Consider the following 16,272-nt stretch of genomic DNA (forward strand, 5'->3'; position numbering starts at 1 on the left):
TTAATTGCAAGAATCTTTGGAACCACAAAAGACATAAGGGACTAATTTAATAGACTATGGTGTATCTCCACAATGGAGTATTAGGCAGCTGTAAAAAGAAACAAGGACTATTGCTATATTCTACCAAATCCATGATCTCTAGGATATACAGTTAAGTAAAAGAAGCAACAGGGGAAAAAAATAAACATGTCATGCTACCATCTATACTTTAAAATTTATATATAAAAAATGGAAGGATAAACCTAAAGCTAAAACAAAGTTACCTATGAAGGAAGAGGAGACTGTGAGGTGCTGACAGGGGACATGTCAGATTTCTTTGAATATACCTAAAATTAAACATTTGACTCTGGAACTATGTAAATAGTTTACGTAACTAAAAAAAATAAATTTCAGGAAAAGCAATTCCTAATCCCTGAAAAAAGAAGTGAGTCTAAATTTATATCCAGTTGGTGGCATAACCACATCAGAATAACTATTCCAAGACTTAGAATAACTTTGCTATACATTCCTATTGGTCTATACCACAATGACTGCATAACAAAAGAAAAATAAATGTTTTTAGCAATTATATTGTTGATATTAGCATCATACTATTATCCTGAGACTGTTTTATGTGTATAGCGAAAAAATGCAAAAAGATTTTATAATTCTATCATTTCTATTGCTGTTGACAATGATTAATCTCAGCGTACAGAAAGAAAGTACAGATATAAGAGAAAAAGTTAAATAAAAATACTGTGGCTTTGGATTTTTATCGTAACTGTATGAATCCATGAGATATTTTGTATCTCTATTTATCTATCTGTAATCTATCTTTTAGCTCTGTCCACTGAAAAGACTTAGAAATAATGACAAACTCAGTAAAAATGAGCATCTCTAAAACTTGATTATCATTTTGAAATCTCATTTCCCACTAAAGGAAACTGGGGATCCTTGAAAAAATGACTTATTCCTGGTGGGGAGCATTTAGTCCTAAAGAGAGCAAGGAAAGTTTATCATAGATGGTTGATGTTATGACAAAAGGATTCAAGAGGCAATCTGAAGAGGGTCCCACTGATCCAATTTAGGACAACCTGATCAATAATATAATAATTGCAATGGATTAAAACATATCAGACACACGTAAATTCACTAATTCATAATAATAACAAAAAACTGGTTAAAGAAGTCAAAGGGGGGAACAGAATGGGCAAATTTAGACATCAAATTCAGAGTATAGGAAACCATAGAACAAAGAGTGAGTTTCTTCAAGAAATAGAATGAAACAGAAAAAATACGAGATGGGAAAAACTGAAAAACGACAAACTTGTCACTCATCTCAATTCGTGGACCTTAATTGACTCTGATTTAAATAAACTGTAAAAAATTATGTCATTTGTGAGATAAGTGGAAATTTGAACACAAAGCAAAAAGCTGCAGACATTAAAAAATTATTTTTAGGGGCCGGCCCGGTGGCACAGTGGTCAAGTTCGCATGTTCACCTTCGGCGGCCCTGGGGTTTGCTGGTTCTGATCTTGGGTGCAGAATCAGACCTACAAATCACTTGTCAAGCCGTGCTGTGGCAGGTGTCCCACATATAAAGTAGAGGAGGATGGGCATGCATGTTAGCTCGGCCCAGTCTTCCTCAGCAAAAAGAGGAAGATTGGCAGCAGATGTTAGCTCAGGGCTAATCTTCCTAAAAAAAAAATTATTTTCAAGTGTGCAATGGTAGTTGACAATATTTTTTAAATTAGTCCATAAATTATGGAGGTATGTGCTGAAAAATATGATGCCTGAAATTTACCTAAAAATAATATGAGAAGTGAGGGAAATTGATGGGAATAGCTATGAAACAAGACAGGCCATGGGTTGATAACTGTTGAAACAGGATAATGAGAATAAGTGGGTTCATTATACTATTCTTGCTACATTTATTCATGTTTGAAACTTTCTGTATTAAAATTAAAAAAAATTTTAAGTAAGTTAGAGAGAGACATCTTGCACAGAAAGGACACCTTTTCCTTTGAGACGGCAAACAGTGTGAATTATTTTCAAAACACTCACCTTTCCACTCTTGCCATCATCCTCAGCAGATGCTTGCATCCTTAATACCACATGAAATATTATTCAACTTCCTGTCAAAATACCCACACATTTGCTGCCTTTAAAAACACGTACCTTTTCCTCATTTCCAAATGTCTAAGTAAAGGGTTCCAACTGTGATCTCTTTCCTGTATTTTCAACTTCCTCACTAACGGCTTAATCTTAATAAACATCCTCACATCTCTCTGATCTTCAAAACAAATAGTCTCTCTTCCCTCTCCACTTTCCCAGACAGCTATCTCCCTTTTTCTCATCTCTCCTTCACGATGAAACTTCTTTAAAAAATATCTACAGTGGCAGAGACTGGTAGTTGCCTTTTGATAGCCATTCTCCTTGTCTTCTTTAATATAGATCTGCCCACCCAAAATAAAATACACCTCCTTGCCAACTGGCCATAGTGGAAAGGGTGTGTGCAACCACTTGGTGGTATCTTTTAATTGAACAGACAACCTTTTCTTTGATATCTCCCTCCTTCCTGCTGGATGAAATGTGGACAAAATCATTGGAGTTCCAACATCCATCTAGTACCACAATATGACTTTGGCAATGGAAGCAGTAGATGGTGGAGCAATACGATAGATTAAATTTCCAATACCTTGGAGTCCCTAATATATTTAAATCTATTTAAACCCTTATTAAACCCTTCCCTAACATCATTCCTCAGATTACTCCAATATGGCTTGCACACACACCGTTTCACTGATGCTAGTCCAACGCTTTCTCACATCATAGAACTTATAGGAAATGATATTGTACTCACATTGGCTGGAAGTAACCAGCCTGAGGGGTGCCTCTGACCACTCCAGGCCCCATAAATTTATTATCTTCTCTACAACGTTATTTGTCTTCTTCTAAGGTCAGTGAATGTCACTGCCTTACACTTAAGCCCTCAAAGTCATCTTTTGACTCTCCCCTTTCCCTCTCCTTTATGCCTCACACCCAATAAGTCAAAAGTAATCTGTTCCTTCTCTTGGAGCAGGCCAGACCTACTCAGAAAAAAATCAGATTATGACCCGTGGTTAATTCAAACATCATGCATTGTGTGTAAAGTATTTAAAAACATTTTTCATCTGTAAAGCACTACAAAATATTGACAAAAATACAAGAAGAACATGTGGCATAGTGGAAACATACAAAGCTATAGAGTCAAAAGTCACAAGCAAAAGTACCGATTTGAGTGTAAACAGGCAAGGTGACCCAAGGAAATCATCTATATTTAAGACCTGTTTTCTTACCTGTAAGCACTCTATTTGTTCATGCACTCAATGTGCAGTTACTGGGTTTCTATGTGTCAGGAAATGTGTGATTTGTTGAAGGTATAAAGATGAAAAGATGAGCAAGACATTCGCTTTCCCTTAAGGAAGGAAGGCAAACATGCAAAATAATAATTGTTTTAAGCAAGCATCCTCAGTGGAGACAATGTTGCCCCCAAAGATGCTAGATTTGTGTATTTCTTTAGAAGTGGGCAAAAAAAAATTACTTTTTTACGTATAAAGCACAGACATACATATAGTACTTAATAGATAAATGGTAGAACTGTGGTATTAACCGAATGCCACTTCTGGGCTAAGCACATTACTACTCATCATCCCATTTGTCCCTCACAACAAACGTACAAGATAGGTATTATTATCTTCAATTCACAATGATAAACGGCTTGGAAAGGTTAAATAATTCAAAAGATCTACTGGCTGACACTAGAATATAGGTTCCATAAATACAGAGGTTTTGTCTCAAAAGGTCATTGTTCTAATCCCAAAGCCTGGAACAGTTCCTGGCACTGAGAGGGCAGCCCAATGATATCTGTTGGACAGATGAATTACTGTGAGTCAGGAATGCATGGAGAAGTCCGGAAGCTCATGATGTGTTAGACTCCAAATCCTGTTGTCATAGTCTCTGTGTTATTGGAGGTGTCCAGTACATGGCTTTAGAATCAACTAATGGATCTATGGATAGATAGGTGGATATAATGGACAGAGAGAGGAAGAAAGAAGACAAGAGAGGAAAAGAAGGTGGAGAATATCCATTTTGATCTGTAATAGCTAGTGTGAGAATTAAATTAACAAATTTACATAAAAAAGTAAACCATAGACAATAACTAAATGCAAGATACCTAATAGAAGTTTCATTAGCAAAAACATAATATATTCCCTGACGATTCTCTCATGCAGTCAGTGCATCCATTTTTATGTCTCTTAGAGTCAAGCTGTTATCTGCCACACTGCTTACGGGACCAGCCTGGGGCTATAATGTTCGTGAAGCACAGCTGGAACTTGGATGAGCAACTAGTTACTAGCACTTTTCAAAAAAAGACAAAATAGCTGAAGAATAACTAACAAAAGTCACATAAATATAGGACAATATTTCTATAAGAAATACAATCATATTTAATGTCATTAAATTGGCAAAAAGCTATTACTAGAGTTTTTTAAGTGAAGATCTTCTGTTCTTCTTTTAGTTTGCTTCTTAACGTAAGACCTTGTGTGGTTCTATAAAAATTATTGGTCATGGGTAAGTCTGTACTACTTTCATGTAAGTGAAAGATAATGAGAATTTCAATTACGTATGGAATCCTGACTCCAACACATTTCAGCTGTATGACCTTGAGCAAGGTCTTTAACCTCTGAGCTTCAAATTTTGACACCTATCTAATCAGAGTGGTAAGGAGTAACGGGAAAATATGCATAAAGTGTCCAGCATAGTTCCTGGCATAGCGGAGGTACTCAGTAAATATGTTTCCTTTTCTTGGGTCAAAAAACACAGGTGACTTTTATACTCTAATTCAATGATTAAAATTTCTCCCCATGTCCATTGTTTCATGTTGAGACTTTAATAATAAAGATGAGATGGGGGCAAATATGGAACGTATTCTATTTTACCCTTAACCTGCATGATACTGACACTATTTGAGCTCCTGGTCTACCCGAGTTATATATATAACAAAACAAAACACCTTATGTATCACTTGGTTTTCCTCTAAGTTGACTAAATTTCTTGTTTAAATAAAATGCATACAAAATAAATGATATATTTTAAAATTATTTTTGTATTATTTAAGCTGCTCTGTATGGTCTGTGTTGCAATCACAGCTCACCACAGGAGCCTAACAATTATTGAGACAAATCTGCACTGTATGAGATCAAGCACAGTTTGAGCTTCAAATTAAAGCTTTTGAAGACTTTTTGGTTTTGGACCACAAGAAACTATATAAATTTTATAGGAATATTTTGGTTCATTGATGGCTGGTACCTTTAGTTACTCGCCAAAGCCTCAAATTCATTTTATCCCAGGATCTAGAAGATGTGGGATGTGTGTGTGTGTGTGTGTGTGTGTGTGTGTGTGTAGGAGACACTTTGGAGTCAGGAGAACTGGATCTAAATCTCACCCATGCTATTAACAGGCTAATTAGCAAGTTACTTGACTCAGTTTCCTTATGTCTAAGATGGAAGAGTTTTCGTGAAAATTAAAACGAAGACGATTCATGTAAGGGGTCCAGTAGAGTGCCTAGAGAACTAAGCCAATACTTCAAACTTTTAGCACGTTATTTTTATTATCATCAACGTTATAATTTTCTGTAGGAGATTAGGTATGTGTCAGTAGTCCCTTCACATTGCCCTGTGAAACAAAAATAGAATTCTTAACTGACTAAATTAGAGCCAACTCTAGAACGACTAATGGCAAGAAATCACAGTCCATTATCATACAATACTTTTAAGGAGCCTACCATGGCCCACTGTAGAAAGCCCCAAGTGTTTCATTCTATTTTTCACAAGTTCAGCAAGCTCTTGTCTTTCTGACCTCCTGAAGAAGTTCAGGCGCTGCTGGGTGATTTTCTCAGCGGTTTTACCGGAGTGCTTGGGACCTTTTCTGCTCAGCCTTCGGGCCCACTGCATGCTCTTTCTCCGCAGCAAGGGATGGTCTGACTGGTCGCTGGAGGTGGAGTTCCGGTGGTTGCTCCGGTGATGACCTTGTTCTTTGGAATCTTTGGTGTCTTCCCATTCTTCCACACTGATAGATATTTGAGACTTTAAAGGAAATGGATATTGACAATTAGATATTTAAGGAATCATTGTAGCCTGGAGTTATATATTTGTTGCTAATATCTTCATATAATTATACATCTCATGAGCTTTCACAGAAAGAGCAAAATGATAATCATTGATACCAATTTTCTGTTACTAGAAATATTATTAGAAAATATGTTTTTTTGAACTTATATATGAACCAGATAAAATATGTTTGCATCCTCCAATATAAATCAAAAGATTTACTGTTTTGTGCATCAGTTATCTTATCAAACTCCTAGCATAGAGTTGTTTGAAACCACAAACAAAAAGACTAGATGTTTTATAATTTTATTCAAATAAAGTCCACATAATGGACTTTTCTAAATCTACTACAACTATTTCATATAAACTTTCAATAAAGATTGTGAAAATGGTTTTATATTTTAAATTAATATTTTTAAAAGTTTTGAAATTATTGCTCTTTCTAAAGATGGCATTAGAATGAACTCTATAAATATGAATCTTTTTATTCCTTCATATGACTCAGAAGAAAACAAAAAGTACCGCCCCCCCTTTTTTTTTGGTGAGGAAGATTGGCCCTGAACTAACATCTGTTGCTAATCTTCCTCTATTCTGTATATGGGACACCGCCACAAGATGCCTTGATCGGTGGGGTGTGGATCTGAACCCATGATTGAGAACCATGAAGCCGAGGCTGCCAAAGCAGAGTGTGCAAATTTAACCACTATGCCACTGGGACAGCCCCTCAAAGAGCACTTTTTAATTCATGCAGCCATTATTCACCAAATAAAATGTTTTCTGATTAAAATATTAAAACATATCCTAGAAACTGTTCTCAGTATTCTAAATGAAAATATATTGTAAATATTGATATTTCACAAATGTATCCTAGAATCACAAAACTTATATCAGGCTATTTTCCATAGGAGGGAAAAACAATGAGCAAACTCATAAAATCTATTTTTATTTACTTTTATTACTAAATCTGATTTTAAAGTAAGAAGCTCTCCTTTGATTATAGGCCCTTCATAGAAAAGCTTCCTGTTTCAAAATTATTGCTTTCCATACCAGGAAGTCATATGAATGCCACATGATCAAAGCAGAAAGACTTACTTTCTGAAAGCATGCACATGCAAATAAACAGCTTCCTGCATTTTATCGTATATAAGGGCAGCATTCTTAAATCTACTAACCGTGTTTCCCTTCTATGGAGGGAAGTTTGAGCTTCAGCTATAACATGCGTGTGTTGCTGGCTTTCAAAGTAATAGAATTTAAATTACCAATTTAAGCAAGGTCAGGAAGGGATCCAATAAAAGGCTTTAAAAGTGGATATAAATTAATGGAAGCTCGGTCAATGCCTTCATACAACTCCTAGCGGCAAGCTATGAAAGTATCTCACACTTGAACTCAGTAAAAAATGTAAATATTCACTCACATTTCTGTTCCAAAACAGTACTGTATCAGAGTGAAATCAAAAATGATTTATTTAACCTTCATATCTTCAGAAGAGAATCTTTCATTACAAAATTTTTAGAAACCTTATTTTCGCTGTCAGAATTTAAGTTGAAAGTATTAAAATTTTTAACACCATGCTTTTGCAATAATGAATACCCTTATGACTCTTAACTTAGTCTCGTCTCACCTACTTGATAATAGACGGAAAATCCTCTTCTGTGGGAGTAAAATCCATAAACCCTTGAGTACTATCTACCATCAGTAAAGAATATCAATCTTTATTCAGTAGGTTCAGTTTATAGGTACTTTGTAGCAAAAATGAATACATTAGTTCATTCATAATCAGATAGTTGCCTTGTAGAGTTTGACTTTTTTCTACTTTTATTGTTAGAAGCCTAATATAATTATGAACTTGAAAAATCAAGATTTAATACTAATGTTTGTGAGAATGAGAAAAGGTATTTGCATATTGATATGATCTGAGCTGAATATCTGTGTCGCTTCAAAATTCATGTTGAAATCCTAACCCCCAAAGGTGATGGCATTATTGTGTGTGTGTGTGGGGGGGGGGTCTTTGGGAGGTGATTGCCTCATGAGAGTGGAGCCTTTATGAATGGGATTAGTCCCCTTATAAAAGAGATCCATAGAGCTCTCTAGCCCCTTCCACCAGGTGAGGATACAAGAAATCTGTGGCCAGAAGAGAGCCCTCAGCTGGCCATGCTGTCACGCTCCTCTCAAACTTCCAGCCTCCAGAACTGTGAGCAATAAAGTTCTGTTGTTTGTACGCTCCCCAGCCTGTGGTGTTTTGTTACAGCAGCCCAAATGGACTAAGGCACACATTTTATATGAAATGCTTCTGGGAACATATAGTTCAATAAGGAAATGGAAAATTCATATGGCTACTCCCAACAATTTTCGCTTAAATTTAAAATATTATCATTTTTGGAAAGTTATGTTATTTTCCAACTATCAAATTTAATGTGGTTGAAAAAAGGCTAAAAATCTTTCTCCAAAAAAATGAAAAGAAAACTTTATAAATGAGAAAATGTTCCTGGTGCCTAAAATAGCTTAATTACGTTCATTGTTTTCAGAAAGATAGAAAGTGTCAGATTCACAAAAGACATCAAACATTCTTTTCCACACTCCACCCCCCCCCAAACACACACACACTCTGAAGTGGCTCATATCAACTTCCTTTCAGTTTTTTATTGAACAGGCATCATGTCATGGGTTATTGAGGAAACTGTGGAACTAAGTAATATTTTAAAACAAATTATTTCACCCAGTAGTTTGAAAGTGAGTGTTGGTAATCTGCATTTATGATTCCCTTAGGAAGAGTTTTATAGACTTTAGACTTTAACTGTGTTATCTGATTTGTGATTGAAGACATTCTGAAATGTTGCTAAAGAAGAAAACAGAGGAAAATCAAATCATGAAACAGAGGAAAATGAAGATGTGTTAGTTTAACATTTTATAAAAGAATTATCTAATGTTCTCCATTAAAGAAAGGTTAAATTATAAGAATATTTGAAAGAGCATCTAAATTTAATCCATATGCACCAAGGCTAGTGACTTTGGAGTTTCCCATGGAAATTCCTTTTTATTAAAAAAAAAATCCACAGAAAGATGTTTCCCCATTTTCCATATGACTTGAGCAAACCAATTAAGCTTCTAGAAAAATAGTGAAATTAATACTTATCCTGGTTTTCCTGAGAAAAGTAAACAAAACTTATGAGAATCTAATAGTAAAACTCTATCATAAATTATAAACCAAATAATTACTCAAGAATTGAAGTTCAAATAATGGCCTTTTAAAAGCTAATCAATTGGTGGAATAACAAAAATTATTTCAATCTCTTGATTTCATTTTCCATATCTGAAAATAAGATATTTCATCTACACGTTCTCTCAGGTAATTTTCAATTTCATCTATTATTCTATGAATATAAGGTTTACTCACAGTAGGTGGAATCTCAATTAACACACCGTTTCAATTTGATAACTCCAAAAGTCAAAATTTAATTTTATATCCAAGTGAAAAAAATTCCAGGTTCTCTACCCAGAGATAACGTAAATAATCCACAAACTTATGCTATTAGTTTTCTTCTACAGTTGAACAGAGCACATCTCTCTCCTGTCTTTTTCCTTCTCTCTCTCCCTCTCTGTCTCTCATATCTAGCACCCATGTTTGTGTTATTAATCCTAAAAGAAAATTAAACCTAGTCACTCTTTTGTTTTTGGTGAGGAAGATTGTCCCTGAGCTAATATCTGTGCCCTACTTCCTCTATTTTTTGTATAAGGGACGTTGCCTCAACATGGCTTGATGAGTGGTGTGTAGGTCTGTGCCCAGGATCCAAACCCTCAAATCCTGGGCTGCCAAAGTGGAGCATGCTAACTTAATCACTACACCACTGGGCCAGCACCAAACATAGTCACTTTTATTTTTATGGGGTAAGTCTCCTTTTTATTATTTGTTCTAAATTTACACATTAAGTTCTATATTCACACATCTTTGGTGATGTGGTTTTCTGTGTATGTGTGTGTGAGTGTGTGCGTTTAATTAAATCTTTGCTTTGGCTTCTGTGGAGTTTGAAACCTAGCTAAGTTATTTTCTTGGTATTACCTCTTGCATTGGTGGTTATTTTTTCCCCCGAGCTTTCAAAACTGTCATTCAGAAACAACTAGTGTAGAGGGGTGCAATTGCCTGATGCCTTTCCTAGTGCATTAAGCCCAGAAAATCTTACTTTTTCTTCCTTCTTTAGAACCTGAGTACTATTACCATGTAATTGCTAACTCTATGGGGGCTGTCCTCTCCCAGACTTTAAATAATTCATCTGAGTCCTAGTAAAGTGACTCATAAATATGTAGATGATAGCTGGCACATGTGTTACTTATTTTATTGTTCATCACATGTTTAGGAAGTTACTCCAAAAGAACTACTTGAGTTTTCTAATTTATACAGACTAAAATCTGGGGAATGTACATAGGAATGAATATTAGGAGGGTGGGAAATGGTGGAAGAAACACAAAGTTGGATCACAGAATTTATTGATATGGGTTTGCTAAGCAGAGGTTCTGCATTTAAAGTTGCAGCTTGTGGAGTCAGAAAGGGCTCAAACAGATTGTTTTGTTGGTTGGCTGAAACATGAACCAAAAGGTGGCCCAGAGTAAGTGAGTTGGAAATGCGGGACCTAGCTTGGTTTAATGTAGAGCAAGGGGTTTGAAGGCTCAGGGAGAATGAAATGTAAGAGTAGATTTGTCATTTGAAACCTACTCATCCACATTGAGAGGGTCCAGAAGGCATACCTTCCATCACAACTATGAGAAATAAATTTGTCAGGGGAATCCTAACATCCTTGAAGAGCTCCATGACTGCTCTTCACTCTTGGCCAGACCTTAGAATAGCAATGTTACTGTGCAAAGTTGGGGTTCTCTTGTCCGATGTGCATGAGGAGCCAATTATAATAGCATCAGCTGTTGAGAAAAGAAAGAAGCTTTATTGAAAGATTGATCTGCAAAGAGACAGGAGACATAAGCTCTCAGGTCTGTCTCCCCAATTCAAGATTTGGGGTAAAATTTAAGAGGTTATGGAAAATAGGCTGATAAGCAGAAATACTGGAAGAGCAGGTTTTGATTGGAGGGCTTTAAGTATTTATGGTAAGGTTTTAAACATTTATGGTAAGGTGTGAAAGGGGTTTTAACACTGGATCTTCCTAGACAATGGACTCCTTGCTTCTGATAAGAGTTCGACTTTCAACTTCTGGTTGGGTCCTCGTCCTTTGGTTCTGTGCGGGGAGAATTTTTGGTTCTGCGCTCATTTCAGGTCAAGATTTTCTCCTCTATGCATGCTCTCTCTATGGGACTTTGCAAATTGTCTGAAAAACAACTCTCAGTTATTCTGTTGATAAGATGGACTCGGTTTGAACTGGTCCTAGGGGACTTGTGTTTACAGCAATTGTAGTCACTCAGTTGGGACACCTAAATGCAATGGGAGTAATTGGGTCCCGAGGTGGCAGGGTCAATCGGTGGCACTCAATGCCACAGGCAAGGTGGGCATCATTACTGTAATGAGTCAAAGCAGCAATCAGAATAGTCTCACTCAAAAAGATCTTCAACATCACTAATTATTAGGGAAATGCAAATCAAAACTACAGTGAGATATCAGAATGGCTACAATTAACAAGACAAGAAATAATAAGCATTAGAGAGGATGTAGAGAAAAGGGAACCCTCATACACTGCTAGTGGGAATGCAAACTGCTGTAGCCACTATGGAAAATAGTACGGAGATTTCTCAAAAAGTTAAAAATAGAAAAACCATTTGATCCAACTACTCCACTATTAAGTATTTATCCAAAGAACAAGAAATCAACAATTCAAAGAAATTTATGCACCCCTTTGTTCACTGCAGCATTATTCACAATAGCCAAATGTGGAAGCAACCCTAGCGTCCATCAAAGAATGAATGGATAAAGAAGATGTGGTATATATACACAATGGAATACTACTCAGCCATAAAAAAGACAAAATCTTGCCATTTGGCACATGGATGGACCTTGAGGGAATCATGCTAAGCAAAATAAGTCAGACAGAGAAAGACAAACATCATATGATTTCACTCATATGTGGAAGATAAACAGACACATGGATAAAGAGAAGAGATTAGTGGTACCAAAGGGGAAGGGGTGGGGGGTGCGCAAAAGGGGTAAGGGGCACATATGTATGGTGACGGATAAAAATCAGACTATTGATGGTGGACACAATGCAGAAACTGAAATATAACCATGTACACCTGAAACTTACACAATGTTATAATCCAATATGACCTCAATTAAAAAAAAAATAGTCTGACTCGCACAGACCCATGGCATTGGCTAATTGATCACAGTGTTCTTAAAAGTGAAATAGATAGGAAGCCTATTAAATTTTTCTTGATCTGCATACACCTAAAATTTCTAGGTCAAATGAACAAAAATCTATCTTGCATCATAAATATAGAGAGCAACAGCCCCTCAAACAATGCCCAGATCTGATCCAGTTTACTGATGCAGAACCCTTTGAATGAAAGAGAGGCTGGCTCCTTTTGAGGAAGGGCCCCAGTATATTGCCAAAAATTAGTACCAATATTCTTTTTCCCAGCCTTCCCCAAAGGGACATACAACCTTTTACCAGGGTAACTGTGCACAGGGGAAAAGAAAATAATCAGACCTTTTGGGCACTGGCTCTGAACTGATACTAATTCCAGGAGACCCGAAACATCACTTTGGTTCACCAGTTAGAGTGGGGGCTTATGGAGGTCAGGTGATCAGTAGCTGAGGTCTGAGTGGACCCAGTAGGTCCCAAAACCCATCCCGTGGTTATTTCTCCAGTTCTCGAATGCATAATTGGAATAGATATATTCAGCAGCTGGCAGAATTCCCACTTTGGGTTTCTGATCATATTGACCTAGTACGGTGGGAAAGGCCAAGTGGGAGCTGCTATAACTGCCTCTACCTAAGAAAATAGTAAACCAAAAGAAATACCGACTTCCCAGACGGACTGCAAAATTAGTGCCATCCTCAAGGACTTGAAAGATGCAGGTTTGGTCATTCCCACCACATCCCAATTCAACTCATCTATTTGGCCTGTGTAGAAGACAGATCGATCTTGGAGAATGACAACAGATTATCCTAAGCTTAACTAGGTGGTGACTCCAACTGCAGCTGCTGCATCTAAGGTGGTTTCATTGCTTGAACAAATTAACACATCCCTTGTTACCACGTATGCAGCTATTGATTTGGTAAACATCTTTTTCTCCATCCCTGTCAATAAGGAAGAGCAGAATCATTTTGTTCTCAGCTGGCAGGGCCAGCAATACACATTTACTGTCCTACCTCACTGGAATATCAACTCTCCAGCCCTATGTCATAATTCAGTTTGCAGGGATCTTGATAGACTTTCCCTTCCACCAGATGTCACAGCAGTCCATTACATAGATGACATGCTGATTGGCCTAGTGAGTAAGAAGTAGCAACTACCCTCAGCTTATTGGTAAAACATTTGCATGTCAGAGGATGGGAAATAAATCTGGGAAAAACACAGGGCCCTTCTCCCTCAGTGAAAATTCTAGGAGTCCAGTGGTGTGGGCCATGTTGAGATATCCGTATAAGATGAAGGATAAGCTGTTACCTCTGCTCCTCCTACAACCAAAAAAGAGGCACAACATCTAGTGGGCCTCTTTGGATTTTAGAGGCAATATGTTCCTCATTTGGGTGTGTTAGTCTGGAACATTTACTGAATGACCCCTAAAATGGCCAATTTTTAGTGGATCCCAGACAAGAGTAAGCTCTGCAACAAGTTCAGTCTGCTCTGCAACCTGCTTTGCCACTTGGGCTATGAGTTCTAGCAAATCCAATGGTGTTTGAAGTGTCATTAGCAGATAGGGATGCAGTTTGGAGCCTTGGGCAGGCCCTTATAGGTGAATGGCAGCTCAAGCCCTTAGGAATTTGGAGCAAAGCCCTGCCATCCTCTATGAATGACTACTCTCCTTTGAGAATACAGAGATTCCTTAAAGCATCTCTTAGTAGCATCATACTCTGTGATTCACGTCAATGGAAAACTGCAACAACCCAATCTGGATAGAGCCACTCATGGCTCTGACCATTAAGAATAAAGGTTTGAGTCACTTTGCCCGGGGAGGTGCTCCCTGAAGGCAAAGGGAATACAGAACACAATGAGCAGTGGAAGAAAAAGTCATAAATACCAGCTATGACCACAAAAACAGTTACAGAAATGACAGCTGCAATTGCCACACACATTTCTTTGTTATTTTGTTGTAAATATATTTGCCGGTGTGTGTATCAAGCAAATATTTTTGTTTTCTTGTCACTCTTATCACCCATCATGTAACATAAGATGTACAGGCTTCATATCATAGTATTTAAGTATTGTTAATTTTACATCATAGTATTTCAGTTATGGGATATCAGGGAGATGAGTAAACATTACTCAAGGACTTCAGCTCCCCTTTTGTGAAGGAGTTAGTATGTTTTAATTTGTATGCAAGAGAGTTGTATTATGTTAGGTGGAATTAGGACCTTGTTATTGTCTTTATTTAGAGATTAAGTATGGTTTAAAAAGATGTGTCAGGGTGCCAAACTGAGAAGGAGTGGACTTGTGATGGTTAATTTTATGCATCAACTTGACTGGGTCATGAGGTGCCCAGACATTTGGCCAAATATCATTCTGGGTGTGTCTGCGAGCGTGTTTTTGGATGAGGTGAACATCTGAATTAGTAGAACGAGGAAAGCAGATTGTCCTCCCTGATGTAGATGGGCCTCAGCCAATCCACTGAAGGTCTGAACAGAACAAAAGGCTAAGTTAGAGGGAACTTCCTGAGCCTGACTGCGTGAGGTGGAACATCGATCTTCTCCTGCCCTTGGACTCGACGTTCCACCACTGACTTTCCTGTTCTCAGGCCTGCAGACTTGGACTGCAACTTCTATCATTGGCTTCCTGATTCTCAGGCCAGAACTACACCATCAGCCCTCCTGGGTCTCTAGCTTATCAACTGAAGATCTTGGGACTTCAAAGTCTCCATAATTTCATTAGCCAATTTCTTATAATAAATACAAACATGCACACACACACACACAGAGGCATATATATACACATATACATACACATATACATATGTATAAAACCCTAACTCTAACCCTAACCTTAACCCTAGCCCTAACTGCATCTTCTCTGTGTATTTTACTTTCAAAACAAAATAAACAAAACCCACCACAATATACAACATCCAAACTTGATGTCAAATGTGGGAAGGCATAGGGCTTTTGTATCCTGTCTTAGACAGAAAGACAGGAGAGAAAAAAGCAAAACAAAACACTAGACATCAGCAGAGGGAACCACATGGGCCAGAGCCACTCAGGGCCACAGGGGGAGCCCTACGGACACTATACAGAGGGCACAAGGTCAGCAATTATATAATATTATAATACTATATATATATATATATGTATATAATATTGGTTCCGTTTCTCTGGATAACTCAGACTAATAGAGTGAGTTATAGTCCTTTACCATACCCTCTTGGTGCATGTGTGGAATCATCAGTCTCAACATCCTCAACAGATTTTGGGGGGAGGTGTCCATCCTGTCTGTGAAGGTTGGTCTCGACAACTGGCACAGCAAGCAAAGAGTCAAGGCAATGGTTACCAGCACTGACCACCACTTTCTTCTTTTGCTTTGGTTTGTTAACCAGTTGTGCTCCTGCTGGTGAGCGTGCTTTCTGAGTTGTGTTGCTGCCTACTGTCAAGCTCGTGCTTTGAGCTGTGCAATTTTATGCTGCATTTGTTGAGTCCTCCAAAGTTTTTGTTTAGATTTAACTAATCTAAGTTGGAAGTTTCGATAATCGGCATTTAAGGACAGGAGTATGAGATTGGGGCTCTTGGTAAAGCGGCCCTGTGTCATATGTCTCAGACCTCTCTGTGAGTTTCATATGAAATTGTGTGTGTAGATTCTGATAAGAAGCATGTCTGACAATAAGTTCAGGGAAGTGATTCTTGCCTTGTGACCTTGGGTTGTGTGTCTCAACCAGACATTGGTTTCCATTCTATAGAGTGTTCAGGGCAATGACTGATGGCCTATGCATTATACAGGTCCACTGTGTGGCTGCTTGTGTATAGAGAGAGTAGTTGTCACGCTGAGGTCCACGCTCCTGA

The 16,272-nt window shown here is 37.6% G+C and overlaps 1 protein-coding gene across 13 annotated transcripts in view; it reads right to left on the reverse strand.

Annotated features, from left to right (window-relative positions):
- Positions 1-16,272, reverse strand: part of KCNT2 (potassium sodium-activated channel subfamily T member 2) — a 351,003-nt gene that overhangs the window by 21,693 nt on the left and 313,038 nt on the right. For 10 of the 13 annotated variants that reach the window (XR_011535339.1, XR_011535338.1, XM_070602415.1 and 7 more), the window contains one exon: positions 5,807-6,107. Coding sequence is in view for 8 of the 13 variants with exons in the window: in XM_070602415.1 (XP_070458516.1) it covers positions 5,807-6,107 (301 nt within the window). In the remaining 5 variants the exon portion in view is untranslated. The remainder of the gene's footprint in view (positions 1-5,806; positions 6,108-16,272) is intronic. The other 3 variants (XR_011535342.1, XR_011535341.1, XR_011535340.1) reach the window with 1 other exon arrangement.

This window comes from Equus przewalskii, chromosome 31 (assembly GCF_037783145.1).
Source record: "Equus przewalskii isolate Varuska chromosome 31, EquPr2, whole genome shotgun sequence".
Classification (NCBI taxonomy): domain Eukaryota; kingdom Metazoa; phylum Chordata; class Mammalia; order Perissodactyla; family Equidae; genus Equus; species Equus przewalskii.